The sequence below is a fragment of the Oryctolagus cuniculus genome, chromosome 9, assembly GCF_964237555.1.
Source record: "Oryctolagus cuniculus chromosome 9, mOryCun1.1, whole genome shotgun sequence".
Taxonomy (NCBI): Eukaryota; Metazoa; Chordata; class Mammalia; order Lagomorpha; family Leporidae; genus Oryctolagus; species Oryctolagus cuniculus.
In genome coordinates, this window is record NC_091440.1 from 109,808,000 (window position 1) to 109,824,543 (window position 16,544).

The 16,544-nt window shown below is 40.5% G+C and overlaps 1 protein-coding gene across 2 annotated transcripts in view; it reads right to left on the bottom strand.

Moving 5' to 3' along the window:
- Positions 1 to 16,544, bottom strand: part of LRP6 (LDL receptor related protein 6) — a 177,370-nt gene that overhangs the window by 60,320 nt on the left and 100,506 nt on the right. For both annotated transcript variants that reach the window (XM_002712655.5, XM_051850778.2), the window contains 2 exons: positions 15,427 to 15,823; positions 14,195 to 14,366 (listed from right to left, as the gene is read on the bottom strand). In XM_002712655.5, the coding sequence (XP_002712701.1) occupies positions 14,195 to 14,366; positions 15,427 to 15,823 (569 nt within the window). The remainder of the gene's footprint in view (positions 1 to 14,194; positions 14,367 to 15,426; positions 15,824 to 16,544) is intronic.

The window sequence follows — 16,544 nt, forward strand, 5'->3', positions numbered from 1 at the left end:
CACTCATTGCACAACACCTCTATTTGGGTTCAGGGCAGCACCTCATTGCCAAACACATCAATATTCCTGCAAGGGAACATGCAAGTATTCCCACAAGGTGGAATAAATAACGATCACAAAGAGCCTGACACTGCGCATGATAGGTTTTTCAACTGACTAAAAAGATGCTGGGCTTTCGGAGTTGTCTGGATTTCAGATTTACAGATAAAGGGCTGTACATCAGAAATGCTTTGCTCACCTTCACTCCAGTCCCTTGACAAAACTGGGGTTTGGATCATACAAACAAGGGCCTCAGGAAGAAGAAAGGGTGCAAAGGACATATTTTTTTAAAAAAGTTCTTCACGACATCTGGTGAAACAACAAACAGTAATGGCACTCTTAAGAAGGTCTTGAGAGTAGCAGTGGCCAGGAACTCAAATTCAGTTTCTGAAAAGCCACAATTAAATATGGGTTGTTTTACCCACAGACCAGCATTAGCCCTTTCCAGCTACTTCTTGTTCACTAACTTTAAAAGCAAAAACTGGCCAGCACCGTGGCTCACTTGGCTAATCCTCCGCCTGCGGCGCCGGCACCCCGGGTTCTAGTCCCGGTTGGGGTGCCTGATTCTGTCCTTGGTTGCTCCTCTTCCAGTCCAGCTCTCTGCTGTGGCCTGGGAAGGCAGTGGAGGATGGCCTAAGTGCCTAGAACTTCCTTCATTCAGGCCTCCCACGTGGGTGCAGGGGCCCAAGCACTTGGGCCATCTTCCACTGCTTTCCCAGGTGCATTAGCAGGGAAAGTGGAACAGCTGGGGATTTGAACTGGCAATCATATGGGATGACAGGGTTGTAGGCGGCAACTAAACCTACTATGTCACAAATGCCAGCCCCTATTACCCTTTCTTTGAGTCTCAGAAGAGAGACAGGTAAGACAGAATGAAGCTGAGACTCATGAGTGGCAGAAATCCAATTATTTGAGACATCACCACTATATCCCAGAGTTTGCAATAGCAGGAAGAGTCAGGAGCCAGAGTAGGCAATCAAACTCAGTGGCTACAATGTGAGATGTAGGCTCTTAACCGCTAGGTCAACACATACATCCCATAAACTTTTTTTTTTTTTTTTAAGATTTTATTTTGAGAGGTAGAGTTACAGACAGTGAGAGGGAGAGACAGAGAGAAAGGTCTTCCTTCCCTGGTTCACTCCCCAAATGGCCACAACAGCCAGAGCTGCGCCCATCCAAAGCCAGGAGCGAGGAGCCGCCTCTGGGTCTCCCACGTGGGTGCAAGGGCCCAAGGACTTGGGCCATTGTCTACTGCTTTCCCAGGCACAACAGCAGGGAGCTGGATTGGAAGTGGAGCAGCCAGGACCAGAACTGGCACCCACATGGGATACAGGGACCACAGGCAGAGGATTAACCTACTGAGTCATAGCACCGGCCCCACCATGAACTTTTTTAAGTACCCTCCTGCAAATCCTCAATGTGAGCAACATGTGTCAATCCTAAATTTTCAGTAATTAGATTTTATTAAGTAAAAAAGGCAGTAAAATTAATTTTAATACTATATCATCTTATTTAGCCAAGCATATATCAAGTACTTTTAACACTGGTTCACCCTCCAATGGCCTCTGCGGCTGGCGCACCGCGCTGATCCAAAGGCAGGAGCCAGGTGCTTCTCCTGGTCTCCCATGGGGTGCAGGGCCCAAGCACTTGGGCCATCCTCCACTGCACTCCCGGGCCACAGCAGAGAGCTGGCCTGGAAGAGGGGCAACCGGGACAGAATCCGGCGCCCCAACTGGGACTAGAACCCGGGGTGTCAGCACCACAGGCGAAGGATCAGCCTATTGAGCCACGGCGCCGGCCTCTAGGTCTTCTTAATATGTATTTAACATATTTGAGAAATATAATTCATGCTAGTCACTTTTTTTTTTTTGACAGGCAGAGTGGACAGTGAGAGAGAGAGAGAGACAGAGAGAAAGGTCTTCCTTTTTGCCATTGGTTCATCCTCCAATGGCTGCTGCGGCTGAGGCGCTGTGGCCGGTGCACCACGCTGATCCGATGGCAGGAGCCAGGAGCCAGGTGCTTTTCCTGGTCTCCCATGGGGTGCAGGGCCCAAGCACTTTGGGCCATCCTCCACTGCACTCCCGGGCCATAGCAGAGAGCTGGCCTGGAAGAGGGGCAACCGGGACAGAATCCAGCACCCCGACCGGGACTAGAACCCGGTGTGCCGGCGCCGCAGGCAGAGGATTAGCCTATTAGCCACATCTGGCTAGTGACTATACATTAGACTGTGCAGAATTAGAATATCACAGTGATGACTAAAAAAAAAAAAAAAAACTAACTGGGATCTTTTTCAGTTCACTGTCTCCTCCCATACCTATTATTTTCAGTCATGCCCTAGACCCATCAAGCTCGGCAAAGCCAGAATCAGATTTCTTCCATTTGGTTTTTCTTTCTTCCCAGTTTCTCTATACTAATTGTAATATGAGTTTAATTTTATTGTTTGTTTTTATTGATTTGAGAGAGACAGTGCTCCCGATCTACTGGTTCATTCCTCCAAATTGCCTGCATCAGCTGGGGTTGGATCAGGCCACACACAGGAGCCAGGAACTAAAGCGAGGTCTCACACCTGGGTGGCGAGGAGCCCACTACTTGAGCCATCACCTGCTGCCCTCTCAGGATGCACATTACCAGGAACCTGGAATCAGAAGCAGAGCTGGACTTGAACCCAGGCACTCCATTGTGGGATGCAGGCATCCCCAACTGGCAATTTAACCATAGGCCAAATGCCTGCCCCTATTATGGGTTTAAATTATCTCTAATGTAAAGTAAAGCAAAGCTGAATATTCTTTTTACACAGCATTTGCAAGGTTACATTTCAGAACACTAGGTGGGATTTCTAAGAACAAGGACAAAGACTTGATTCTATATTTATAGTCATATGAATAAGAAAATCCATCTCTGCTATTTTCTTGGCTCTTCTCTTATGACAGTCTGCATTCTAGGTTGGCCACATAACTGATAATGAATGAAGCTGGGTGGGTCATGATAATCTTCACTCCAATTTCCATGTGTCTGAAATGTTTTATAATTAAAAGAAAAATGAAGGGCCAGGAAGATAAGAACCAAGTCCAAGAGCACTTAAATAATAATAACTGCTGCTGTTAATAAATGCTGTTATTTTTGTTGTTACTATGATATAGAAAGCAATTATAAGAATCCTTTGAAGAGATTAATGATCAACAGCTTAAACAAAATCTGATTATGAGACTTTCCATCTGAAGAAAAGATATTTTCCTTTACACAAAGTCCAATGATTGCTTTTTGAAATCAGTTGCCTTCAATTACTTTTGCAGAGTTCACACTCCTATTAGAAAATTGGCTTCTCCACTGAATATGTCTCTCATACCAGCCACACAATCTCTTTCGACTGAGTAGGACCACCATAAAACAAGAACACGCTGCTCTGTCTCAAAGAAGAGCACCATTACATTTCTCATCTCCAATAAGCAACAGTTTTGGACAAGTTACCAGGGCTATAAATATAGTTTTAAGCCCTGTTTGTCTAAAATAACACAAATACTGGTAAAAGCTTGTTTGTATATTCTGACCCCAGAACAAATGAACCAATTTAGGTAATTCCTGAAGATTACTCTTATGCTTTAAAAGTGGAGCCAACATTAATTAAATCTGGCAACTCTTGAGAGTGAGCTTCCCTGTACTACCTCAGAGTGTTTTAATTAGTTAAACTGACATTAGACTTCTGTCACTTCTGAGTCTAACTTTAAATCTGAAACCAGAGTCTCCAGTGGTTACAGTTGCTTTAACCACACTGTGGTATAGGGTTTAACATTCTGAGGCATTCCCAAGTATCACAAACCACACTGAGAACAGAGGCCACAACAGGAAATAGATGTGGGTTAACCATAATATCGGCACAAAGCAGAGGTAATAGCGAAACTTCTAGATGGCACATCCAGTGTTCAAGCAGTTTCATCAGCTCATTAAATGTCAAGACAGGATTACCCATGAAATCTTGGAATGTGGCCAGTCTACTACCAAAATTGCTGCTACGCAACTTCACTTGACTGAACACGTTCACGGAACAGATGACAGTAGGACAACCAAACACCTATCATAAAAAGAGCTGGAGTGGGAACACTACAGAGTTTCAGAAGAGCAACTCAAATTATATTCAAAATGAACCGTTCTACTTTCATTGCTCCAGCCAAGATCTCAACAAGCAGTTAATTAAGAGTTTATAAATAAGAGAGACAAGTAGGATTGGGAGCTGGGGATTGTACTTTCTCTGATACAACTTTGTAAGTCATAAAATAAAAATTCCCAAGAATGGTGTTTTAAAGAACAGAATATATATCCACAGAAACAACATTTCAATCATGCCAAATCTCACTGAGGTGACAAGTGAAGAGAAATCCTTTGGACTCAGGAGGCAAAGTAAAGGGATACCGTGCACCTGTTTAAGGAAGCAGTAAGGGCAGTTTTAGTGCCACATTCAAAGTCCTTTAACCTAGCTTAACACATATTATGTCCGAGTACATACAAGTGAATTTATTACAAGAAGAGAAGTAAAACATAGTAACAGCACTAAGAAGTTCACTGATTTCCACATAAAATCATCACTGCGATTGACAGGAGTAACATCACCTTGGTCAATTACACTCAACTATGTCACAAGATCTTCTGAAAGTCCCACTGTCTTTAGGCCTCAAACAAACTCTACCGGGGAAAACACAAACATGTTAACAATGGAAAACCACCTCTTTTCCTCTCATTCTTTTCAAGCTCGGCTAAAAGAGTAGAATCTGAGTAGAACAAAAAATCAATTATAATATCTTAATAATAAAAGGCAAGCTACTCCAGTACCAATGAGTACATCTTACATCTAATATAAAATTCAAACACTATTCATTGAAAAGAACCAGGCCTCTTTAGAGAAAACGATTCTAGGAGTGCAGCACAAAAAACTAAGATGAGGCTGAAACACACTGTTCCAGAAAGTGCTTTAAAAATGATGGAAACAAGGGGCTGGCGCTGTGACATAATGGGCTAAGCCTACTCTTGTGGCACCAACATCCCACATGGACACCCATTTGTGTCCCGGCTACTCCTCTTCATTTCCAGCTCTCTGCTACAGCCTGCGAAAGCAGTGAAAGATGGCCCAAGTGCTTGGGCCCCTGCATCCATGTGGGAGACCTGGAAGAAGCTCCTGGCTTCAGATCAGCGCAGCTCCAGCCATTGCGGCCATCTGGGGAGTGAACCAGCGGATGGAAGACTGGAAGACCGACAGACCTCCATCCCTCCCTCTCTCTGTGTAACTCTGACTTTCAAATAATAAATAAAATAAATCTTAAAAAAAAAAATGTTTTGAGGGGCTGGCGCTGTGGCGCAGTGGGTTAACACCTTGGCCTGAGGCGCTGGCATCCCACATGGGCACCGGTTCATAACATGCAATAAAGAATAAAGTACAGGGCCAGTGCTGTTGTGGTGTCGCAGTAAAGCCGCTGCCTGCAGGGCTGATATCCATATGGGCGCCAGTTCTAGTCCCAGCTTATCCACTTCTGACCCAGCTCTCTGATGTGGCCTGGGAAGGCAGTACAAGATGGCTCAAAGTCCTTGGGCCCTTGCACCCACGTGGGAGACCTGGAAGAAGCTCCTGGCTCCTGGGTTCGGATCAGCACAGCTCCGGCTGTTGTGGCCATCTGGGGAGTGAACCATCAGATGGAGGACCTCTCTCTCTCTGCCTCTCCTTCTCTCTGTGTAACTTTTTCGAATAAATAAATAAATCTTTAAAAAAAATGTTTTGAAGTCTATGGAAAATGTCTATTATGAGAAAACTATTACTATTTGCAGACTAATGGTATATGAGAGTCTGGCACATGGGGATTTTTTTTTTCATGTTCTAAGAATCACAGTCAGTAAAAATAGTGTATTATAAATATTCACCAAGTATAAAAACACCAAATTATTAGTCAACCCCTCCAAAGACACCAAAATAAATCTGAGCAGACGTTGCATTAATTGTGTGAAGCCTCTAATTCGATCCCTACTTACAAAAGTCCAGAAGATTTCTGAAGCTCAAAATTGCAAGTGAAATTTTAAAGCAATATGATGCACTGAAATTTTGAGCAGAATAAAAGGACTCCAAATCCTTCTCTGATATTTAGTTATTTCAGATAAAATCTAACAAGAAAAAAAATTACACTACACTGAGTGAAGAGTTCAACAAGAAAATTATAGAGCCAGCATTATGTACTTTAAATCTAAAATTTTAAATTGCAGATCACACTCAAAGTAGAAAAAAACTGAAGGAGAATCTTTTGTTCATTATGGGTAACTTTAGGAATAACTATTAGAATCCTTAAGTAGTTGTTGATGACTTTAAATCAAAACTAGTTAAAATACTATCACTATTAACTGCTCAATGCTTTGCAAACTCCTTCCCATGAAGTCCTGAATCTATGGTCTTGCCATTATCTGTCCACCTACCCTTTCTAACCTTTCCAAAAACAATAAAAATAAAATCTCTCTGACCCCTTTAAAGCTATAATAGTTTCTTACATATAAAGAAATAAGCTCCTGGGAGCTAGCACTGTGGCACAACAGGTAAAGCTACCACCTGAGATGCAGACATCCCATATGGGAGCAGGTTTGTGTCCTGGCTGCTCTCCTTCAGAACCAGCTTCAATGCTAATGGCATGGGAAAAGCAGTGGAAGATGGTCTAGGTGCTTGGACCCATGAGATCCACGTGGGAGATTCAGAAGAAGCTCCTGGCTCCTGGTTTTGGCCTCGCCCAGCCCCAGCCATTCTGACCATCAGGAGAGTGAAAAAGTGGTTGGAAGATATCTGTCTATCTCTTCCCCTCACTCTGTAACCCTTTCAAGTAAATAAATAAATCTTTAAAAAAAAGAGAGATAAAAAAGGGAGGGAGGGAAGGAAAGAAGGAAGGTAGGTAGGTAGGTTGGTAGGTCGCTTGGTCAATCGATTCTGGCAAACAGTATTTTATATGAACTCTACCAGCAGGGGGAAAAAGTCGTATGTTTGGCGAGCATCAAAAAACAGTTTTAAATATTAATTTAAATCTACCAACCGTATTAGCATTGGAGAAGCTTGTTTACAGGTCAATACAAAACTAAACAGATAGCTTATCAGGAGAGGTTGTTTCGGTAAACTGAGTTTATAAAAGATTTTGAACTTCCAACAAGCTTTGTTTAGAAATTAACTGCACAGCATTAAAGGAAAAGTTGGAAGAAAACCAAAAGATATTCTTGTCATCTGCAATATGTTTCCTTTCAGCAATTCCCTCAAGCAAAATGGATTCTTGGTTGTTACTCTTAGATATAAAATTAGTAGAGTTAACATCAGAATATGTTCTAACTCAAAAGGAACCTTAAAGAGTAGTTGGTTCAAATGGTTTTACTGGGTAAAATACAAAGACTAGAGAAACGTGAAGTGTCTAAGGCCACCCAACTAATCAACAAAAGAATTAAGGTCAGGGCCCAATATTATAAAATGTTTCATCAACAACAAAAAGAAAGGTTGCCACTCTTTTTTTTTTTTTTTTTTAAGATTATTTATTTACTTGAAAGGCAGAGTTACAGAGAGGCAGAGGCAGAGAAAGAAAGAGAGAAGTCTTTCATCTGCTGGTTCACTCCCCAAATGGCAGCAACGGCCAGGGCTGGGCCAATCCGAAGCCAGGAGCCAGGAGCTTCTTCCAGGTCTCCCATATGGGCACAGGTGCCCAGGGACTTGGGTCACCTTCTACTGCTTTCGCAGGCCATAGCAGAGCGATGCATAAGAAGAGGAGCAGCCAGGACTTGAACCAGTGCCCATTTGGGATGCTGGCACTGCAGGCAGCAGCTTTACCTGCCACACCACAGCACCAGCCCCAAAGATTACCACTCTTAAACAACTAGAGACTTTTTTATAAACTGTTAAAAGCCTGGCCCCTCTTCTCAAGAAAATAGAGAACACTAAAATCAGTGCTCTTTTAACTCAGAAGTACAAAACCCAAAGGAATAAAGTACTTTTAAAATAATCACATTGAAATTAAAATTATCTTTACACACATTAAATGATTTTATACTAATAATGTGGTATGGGGCCAGTGCTGTGTAGCACATAAAGTTGTCACCTTCAATGCTGGCATCCCATTTGGGTGCCCGGCTACTCCACTTCCAATCCAGCTCCCTGCTAACGGCCTGGGAAAGCAGTGGAGGATGACCAAAGTCCTTGGGCCTCTGCATTCACAAAGGAGACCCAGATGAAGCTCTTGGCTCCTGGCTTCAGCCTGGCCCAGCCCTGGCCACCTTCGGCACCTGGAGAGTGAACCTGTGGATGGAAGATTCTGTCTCTCCCTCTCTCTCTGTAATTCTGAGTTTCAAAATAAATAAATAAATTCTTTTTTAAAAAATGGGATGAAAAAATTTAACAGCAGTACATTTTTTTAAAAAATGATTCAAAAACAAGTTTAAACTTGGCCAATAAAATACTTTCTAAGTACCAGCATGCATCAGATTATCCTAACTTTATAGATAAAACTATCAAAACTCCTAACTGAGGCAAAGCACCTTGTTTGGTGGGGCTCTAGGATTTGTTGTGGCAGTTCAAGAAGGCATGATTACACCCATCATCAGGCACATTTCTCTCATTATACGCTTGGAATAATTTATTTTTAGAGCCAAAGTAGATTGGATAATGAGACAACCGAGCATAAAACTGGATGATGTACTATTTTGGCTGTTGTAGATTATAACAAGATAATAATGCTGCTAGGACTGAATATCAACTGGCATCTTTCAAAAAGGAGTTTATGAGTTTATTATCGTGAGATGTACCACAGCACCACATTCACTGCTCAATGAATCTAGGTCCAGAATATGTGATCAGACGTCATCAAGATCTGGGAGAAAATACATATTCACACACATACATATTGTGTGAGAAACTAGCAGAAATGCACCAAGATACAGGAATTAAAGCTCATTGTCTTGAATATTTTTCAAACTAAAAGTACGACCAATTTTAAGAAACACTAAATGTTATGAAATGCAGATTCTAAAGGAAGTACTTGCTAAAATTTATCATGATTAGAATACTTTATCTCAACAATAGATAACTGTTTTATTATAATTTCTTAAAGAGGAGTTAACCTTGGAAACCAACAGTAGGGAAAAAAGAATCATAAACAGCTCCTTGTATGTCTTAACAGACATTCACAACACCAAGGCTAAAGATGCCAGACAAAGAGATTCCTTTATAAAAAGAAATCTGAATACTTGGGAAACAAACTTCCTTATTAAGGTATTGATAAGACAGAGGAAGCTGCAGGGGAAAATGCAGCCCTCAAGTTTCAGGCTTAGAATCTAAAACAGAACATTCACCAAGCACCAAGTTTTCAACACACAGGATTCACAATAATACCCTCTTTATTCAAAATTTCTGGGTACTAAAGAGTCTAGTAATCTCCATTTCTGTTTTCCAACAAAGTTGTGCCAGGTATAATTAGATCTGGACAAAACTACCTATGGTTAGTGTATCCTCTAAACTAGAGAAACTTACACTAAGATTTAAAGTGAATCTACATGCCCTTAAAGTAGACAGGAAAACCTCTCTTTTTATCTATAACTACCAGGTGCTGCTGCACTGTGGGCAGAGTTCAGATATAAAATGGAGAAAGGCAAAGCTGAAACAAAGTATATTGAGAAAATGAATGCTGAGGGAAATTTAGCTATTATTACCAATAGTATTATTCAATATTATTTTTAATAAAGCTAGTATTCAAAATATGCTAATTCTGTCAATCAGTTAAACTGGTATATCATGAGAAAAGCATTCTTAATTTTATATCATGATGAGAAATGTTTAAATTTATAAATTAGCAGTGCTGCCTATTATTTGTAAGCAATACATTAGGTGCCAACAGATGTTTTAGGCAGCGAAAACTGACCAACAAAATGAGAAGTTGTTAAGATACAATGTCCTCACTAGGCTAATCCTCCGCCTTGCGGCGCCAGCACACCAGGTTCTAGTCCCGGTCGGGGCACCGGATTCTGTCCCGGTTGCCCCTCTTCCAGGCCAGCTCTCTGCTGTGGCCCGGGAAGGCAGTGGAGGATGGCCCAAGTCCTTGGGCCCTGCACCCCATGGGAGACCAGGAGAAGCACCTGGCTCTTGCCATCGGATCAGCGCAGTGCGCCGGCCGCGACGGCCATTGGAGGGTGAACCAACGGCAAAAAGGAAGACCTTTCTCTCTGTCTCTCTCTCTCACTGTCCACTCTGCCTGTCCAAAAAAAAAAAAAAAAAAAAAAGATACAATGTCATTCTTTCTACAGCAGGGACACATAAAGCAGACAAAAAAAAAAAAAAAAGGCTTTTTGATGCTCCACCTAGCAGAAAAATGCTAATTACTCCTTCTGCTAATGTTTTAACATTTATTATTGAAAGGCCCCAGAACACTATAGGGAAAACTATCTGATGCAGAAGGACAGTGCAGACAAGTAAACTAGAAAATTTATTCATAACATGCAATAAAGAATAAAGTACAGGGCCGGCACTGTGGTGTAGCAGTAAAGCCACTGCCTGCAGATCCGACATCCCATATGGGCGCCAGTTCCAGTCCTGGCTGCTCCACTTCTGATCCAGCTCTCTGCTATGGCAAGGGAAAGCAGTAGAAGATGGCCCAAAGTCCTTGGGCCCCTGCATTCACATGGGAGACCCAGAATAATCTCCTGGCTCCTGGCTTCGGATCGGTACAGCTTTGGCCGTTGTGGCCAATTGGGGAGTGAACCAGCGGATGGAAGACCTCTGTCTCTCTGCCTCTCCTTCTCTCTGTGTAACTCTGACTTTCAAACAAATAAGTAAATCATTAAAAAAAAAAAAAAGGAGAATAAAGTACAATGAAGAAGAAACCTACACAAGCACCACCAAATACCATTTAAATAGCACCTACAGATAAGTGGTTATCAGCTCTTAAGTACAGAAAGCAGACACATCCCAATAAAGACAAATCCCAACATAGGCATTTTCATATTAAAGTAGCAGCCAATAGCACAACTGCCTTGGTCTTTGTTTTGAAAAATGTGTTTATGTTAATGGCAGAGAAACAGAGAGATCTTCCATCTACTGGTTCACTTCCCAACAGCTTGAGCTGAGCCAAGACAAACCCAGCAATCCGGAACTCAGCCCAGGTTTCTGATATGGTGGCAGGGATTTGACTACTTGAGCCAGCACCTGCTGCCTCCCAGGTATGCATTAGCAGGAAACTGGACTGGAAGTGGAACTGTGATTCAAACGCAGGGATTTCAACATGGGATGCAGGTGTCCCAAATGGTGACTCAACCACTGTACCAAATACTTGCCCCTACAACTGTTTTTTTTTTTTTTTAAATCTGACATCATTAGAAAGCACTGTGTCTCATCCCCCTTTCTAGAAGCTAATTATAAAGCTGTGATACTTCTTTATTCAACTCTGTATAATAATAATAATAATAATAATAATAATAAATCAAGTCTGAAACTCAGGGCTTGCCATTCTTTTTCTCTGGTTTCTGTAATCCTTATACCTAATATATCCTATATCCTAATACAGCCAGCATCTAATCATGTCACTACTTAGAAAAAGAGGAAGTAAGAAACCAATCTCAAGAATCTCCATTGAGGCAGCAAACAGAATAAATGAATGACAATTTTGAGCTCTTCCCACGTGATCCACCCAAGACACAAGAGCTTACTGTGCCTTATATTGCTACATAATTTAACAAATAACTATCTTTTCCTTCCAAATATACTACAAACCCAGAGCAGCTTGATCCCCAATAAACTCTAAACCTTCCAGAAAAAAAGAGCCATCATAACCATAACTTTATATTTTCTTATGGTCCCAGACAAAACCAGCTTCCATTCATGAGCAGGACAGAAGCTAGGAATCTTCTGTAAGGGAACAAGAACAGAATGGGAGTCTGTCACCAGGGAAGGATGAGGTCAGTCACTACGTAACAAACACTTCTTGGAAAAAGGAACATTAAAAACAATTCCTAGCTTTCCGAAAGTTTTCAAGTTCGATGTTTTCTGCCTACTGTCGAGTAAAGGAGATGAAACGGTGGGGGCAGTTGTGCCTGTCATCACTACTGGTGTCTCAGGATGAGAAAACTCAAGTTTTTCTCCCCCAGTTATGTAAGATTAATTTATATACAGAGCTGTGCTCTTTCCTTAGTTTGCTATATACCAGCAGCGATACATCATTAAGAAGGGAGTGAGACCTTCCTTCCGATCTCCCAGATGTGTCTCTGAAAAGAAAACGACAAAATCACTGATGTCCAACGAGCAAAGCCTCACCAGAGTCTGCAGGGGAAACAAGAAGGGAAGGTCCGTGTGTGTACAGGCTGCAAGAAGTAAATTTACCAATAACCAAACAGTCTGTCCAAGAGAGGACAAAGAAAAAATAGCAGTTATATTCCAGCAAACCTGGAAGAAAGATGGATCTAAAAGGCAGCTTTAAGAATGCTGGAAGCACCCAAGGAAGTGGAGGGGAGACAAGTGACATTGTTGGATGCTTAGCTCAGGAAGACAGAATGGGAACCTGAAACAAGGCAAACTTTAGGATCTTCTACACTCTTTGCACACTGAGAAAACAGATCCTGTTTAATAACACATCATATATCATATGTATATTCCCTTTTATTATTAAACATTGTCAAATCCTCCATAAATTCTCTTTTCTTTACCCGAATCCTTCCAGAATTATTTGTGATTCTAAAGGATTAAATACATGTGAAATGAGAAGTCTTGAAAAATTGTCACCAAGAAATCAATGATTTTATTCTCAAGCTAATCAGTCATAGTAAACTGAAAAGAGAAGACCAAATATAGAATTCTAAAAATCTCAGTGATAATAGATCAGGTGTTCTTCCCTTATGTAAATTTTATTGCTACAGATATTCTCCCAGGCTACAAGGTCTTAAACTATTTTCCTAATAGTGGTAATGCTCTCATCTATGGTCTTTAGCCAGTTAACCACAAAAAAAGTGTCAATTGGTGGGATTAGTTGGGCAATCTGTACTCAAGCAGCATCAAATGATGCTAAGAGCCTGTCTGAAAATCCACAACCTTTGTCTCATTAGCACTGAATTCTAGCTGTTAAAGATTCAAATACTAATTTGGATTTTTTAAAAGGGCTGTGAAATACTAACAGTGGGGAGAAAATTCATATAGTCTATGCAAAATTTTTTATTAATGGGAACCAGCTGCAAGAATAAGAGATTTGTTTTCAGTGTTTGAGCCTGGTAGAATACTAATGGATTTCCTCCAGCCCAAGTTTTCATTCTGGAAGGAAACCCTTTTAATTCATTACTCTCTCCAAGTCCCTGGCACTTTTCAGAATTACCTTTCTAAAATAACTGTGCTACAGTCCAAACTTTCTACCCATTAGATGGGTGCAGTTGCACTCTGAAGAGCCATTCTTTATAAATGAAGTCATCCATCCCCCAAGGGAAAATGAGCTCCTAACTCTGTTTTATGCAATCCCAAGACCTCTTGCACAATGTAATTTAGAGTTGTGAATTTTAGACTTCAGAGTCAATATCAAGGATATATGCCATTTACAAAACATTTTGATAAACTAGTCACCACTATTTTTACCATAATTCAATTTGATCGCCACAAACTTAAACACTTCATAAACATTTTTTCCAAGCTTTGGTTAAGTAATTTCTCATCTATACAGTACATAAATTAATCTAAAATTATTTCCACATAACTATCTTAATATTTAATACACCCTATCACCTACCCCCAACACCAACGACAACACATTACGTGTGTGTGTGTGTTTGTGTGTGTATAAATATATAGGCTTTGTTTTCCTAACTTAAGACAGCCAGCAATTCCACTTCAGAACTTACAAAATTTTAGTGTGCCTCTAGGAATTCAGGTTCATTCAAAATGAGGAAAATCAGTTACGTAAGTTTTTAAGATTAAATATAGATGAACACCCATTTCTTACACCAATATAACTCAGAAATCCTGAGATTAGGTGGAAGACAATACAGTATTCCCACAATGTGGGGTTAAGTGAAATTTCTACAAAAGATGCCTCTGGCACCTTAGACAATTGTTGAGTAAAGAATATCCACATCAGATTATGACCAACACAAAAACCTTCATAAAACTGATTTTAAAATGACAAAGCAAGAAACAAACCTCAATTTTGTCTGTTTTGGCATCTCCCCAGTAGATTTTGCCCTCATCATAATCCAAGGCTAAACCATTTGGCCAACCAAGAGAAGTGTTAACCAATACTACTCGATCGGAACCATCCAGAGCTGCTCGCTCAATTTTCGGTATTTCTCCCCAGTCAGTCCAATACATGTACCTTCAGAAGTAGACAGAAAACAAGTTAAAAATACATTATAAAATGTAGCCTTCAGATATGCTAACGGGGAGATCTATCCCTAATAATACTTTGGTATCATCAATCAACATGATAGGGGATAACGAATATGAGACTTAAACATATGGAGCATGTTGAAGACATTTTTAATAACAGTGTATAAGCCTATAGAAAATTTCCAGGCTAAACAGCATCTTCTAAAACGAATCTGGAAAATGCCTAATAACGAGATTTCATCTTTTCTTACTTTTTCAAAATATTGTGTGCTCCTTGCCTTGAGCATTTGCTCTTTATCCAGATGCCTTGTCATCTCTGATATAAAGAGCTTATACCAGCAGCAATAGTCAGAAGACAAACTGAATATGCAAAACAGCTAATTCCTCCTGCAGTGCTAAGTGAGTCGTGTGGCTCCTTGATATTTAAGTGGTTCTGGGGCACCGGTATACACTGAGGTATGATAATTTATCACTAAGTTTGTCCTCAGAACAAACTTCACAGCAACAATATGATTGGTGAGATGTGTAGAAAACTGTGCTTTCCTGGACTACAATCAGGGTGGGATAGCAAAAAACCAAAATAAGAGTTAGAAGAATAGCTGCATGCTAACAAAGTTAAAAGAAAACGAGGTATTCGCATATTTGAGGAAATATAAAGTAAGATATATTCTTTCTATAAGCCCTGAAAACAGGACAAGGTTAAATCTTCCAGGGAATGGGAAAGAATTCTGAAAACAATTTCTTTCCCAATTTTTCATGGTCATGAGGCAATCTCAGCATGTTACAGACAACACCAAAGTCAACAGCACAAACTAAAGTTAGACAAAGTATTTCAAGACATGTAAGGCAAAAATTAACTTATTTCACTTGAGATTTTATTCCAATCAGCATACCCTAAAAATGGACAGCCATTAGGGAACTGTTGGTTGGAAACCAACTTTTATACTTTATGGACTGTACTTCTTATTGTCTTAGTCAATGTTTCTATAGGCACCTAAAGAAAACAGAAACACCAGACAGATTCACTAACAACAGGGCTTTCTTACCCAACCATGGGATCTAACACAATAGCCCGGGGCTCCTCCAAGTCCTCCGAAATCAAGATCTTCCTCATGGTCCCATTGAGCCTTGTCACTTCTATTCGATCAGTGCCAGTGTCTGTCCAGTAAAGATTTCGTGCAACCCAGTCAACAGCAATACCATCAGGATGGGCAATTTGAGCAGTGACCACGAACTGACTGCCAGATCCATCTATGAACGAGCGCCGTATGGCCCTCACTTCATCATCGGTCCAGTAGATGTAGCCATCCACAGGATCGTAATCTATGGCAATGGCATGCCGGATATCTTCTAACTGCAGAACAATGTCTGTGAAATCTGGTGTATCCAAAGAAATGCGTCTCAAATCTGTCCTTCGGGCTAAAAGTAGTAATTCTGTAGCACCTAAAATAACAAAAGTGAAATAAAGACAAATAATTTGAAAGTCACAGGCAATATTTAATCATTCAGAGAATGTAAACTTTTTCATAAATTGAAAAACAAGTGAGTATGAAAGGTTATTAAGAGCGGAAATGGAAAGTTACACACCAAAAATATGAAGTGCCTATAATATCAAATTGCAATGGCTGAACTCTCCAAATCAAGCTGTGATCCAGTCTCTGGTTTCATTCATTATTTAGCCCCTGGAAATATATTTTTTTAAGGAAAAATGAAAATAATGACTAATAACTAAAAAGCCTAAGTAGCTGATTACTAGAGGGGGAAGGACATGTAGGATATAGATCCTTTGTTCAAAAACCATGTTTTTAAAAGGTCAAGAAATCTAGGATAAGAATCTTCTTGTGGCTGATGAGGATGCCATAGAATTGGATTGTGGTAATGGCTGCTTAAGCTTTGTAAAGGCATTAAAAATCATTGAATTGAACCCTTGAATTCAATGAGTTTTATACTATATAAATTACATCTCAGTAAAGTTGTCCTAACAAAGGGAAATACAGAGCAGTACCTCACAGAAGTAAGGACATAGGAAGTTATGGGGATGAAAGCAACTACGGAGAGAGGGATCAAACACACATAGTGGTAAAGAACCAGAACTGTGGTCCAACAGAACTTGATTCAAGGACCTACACAAACTTAGGCTAAATATCAAATCTCTCCAAGCCTG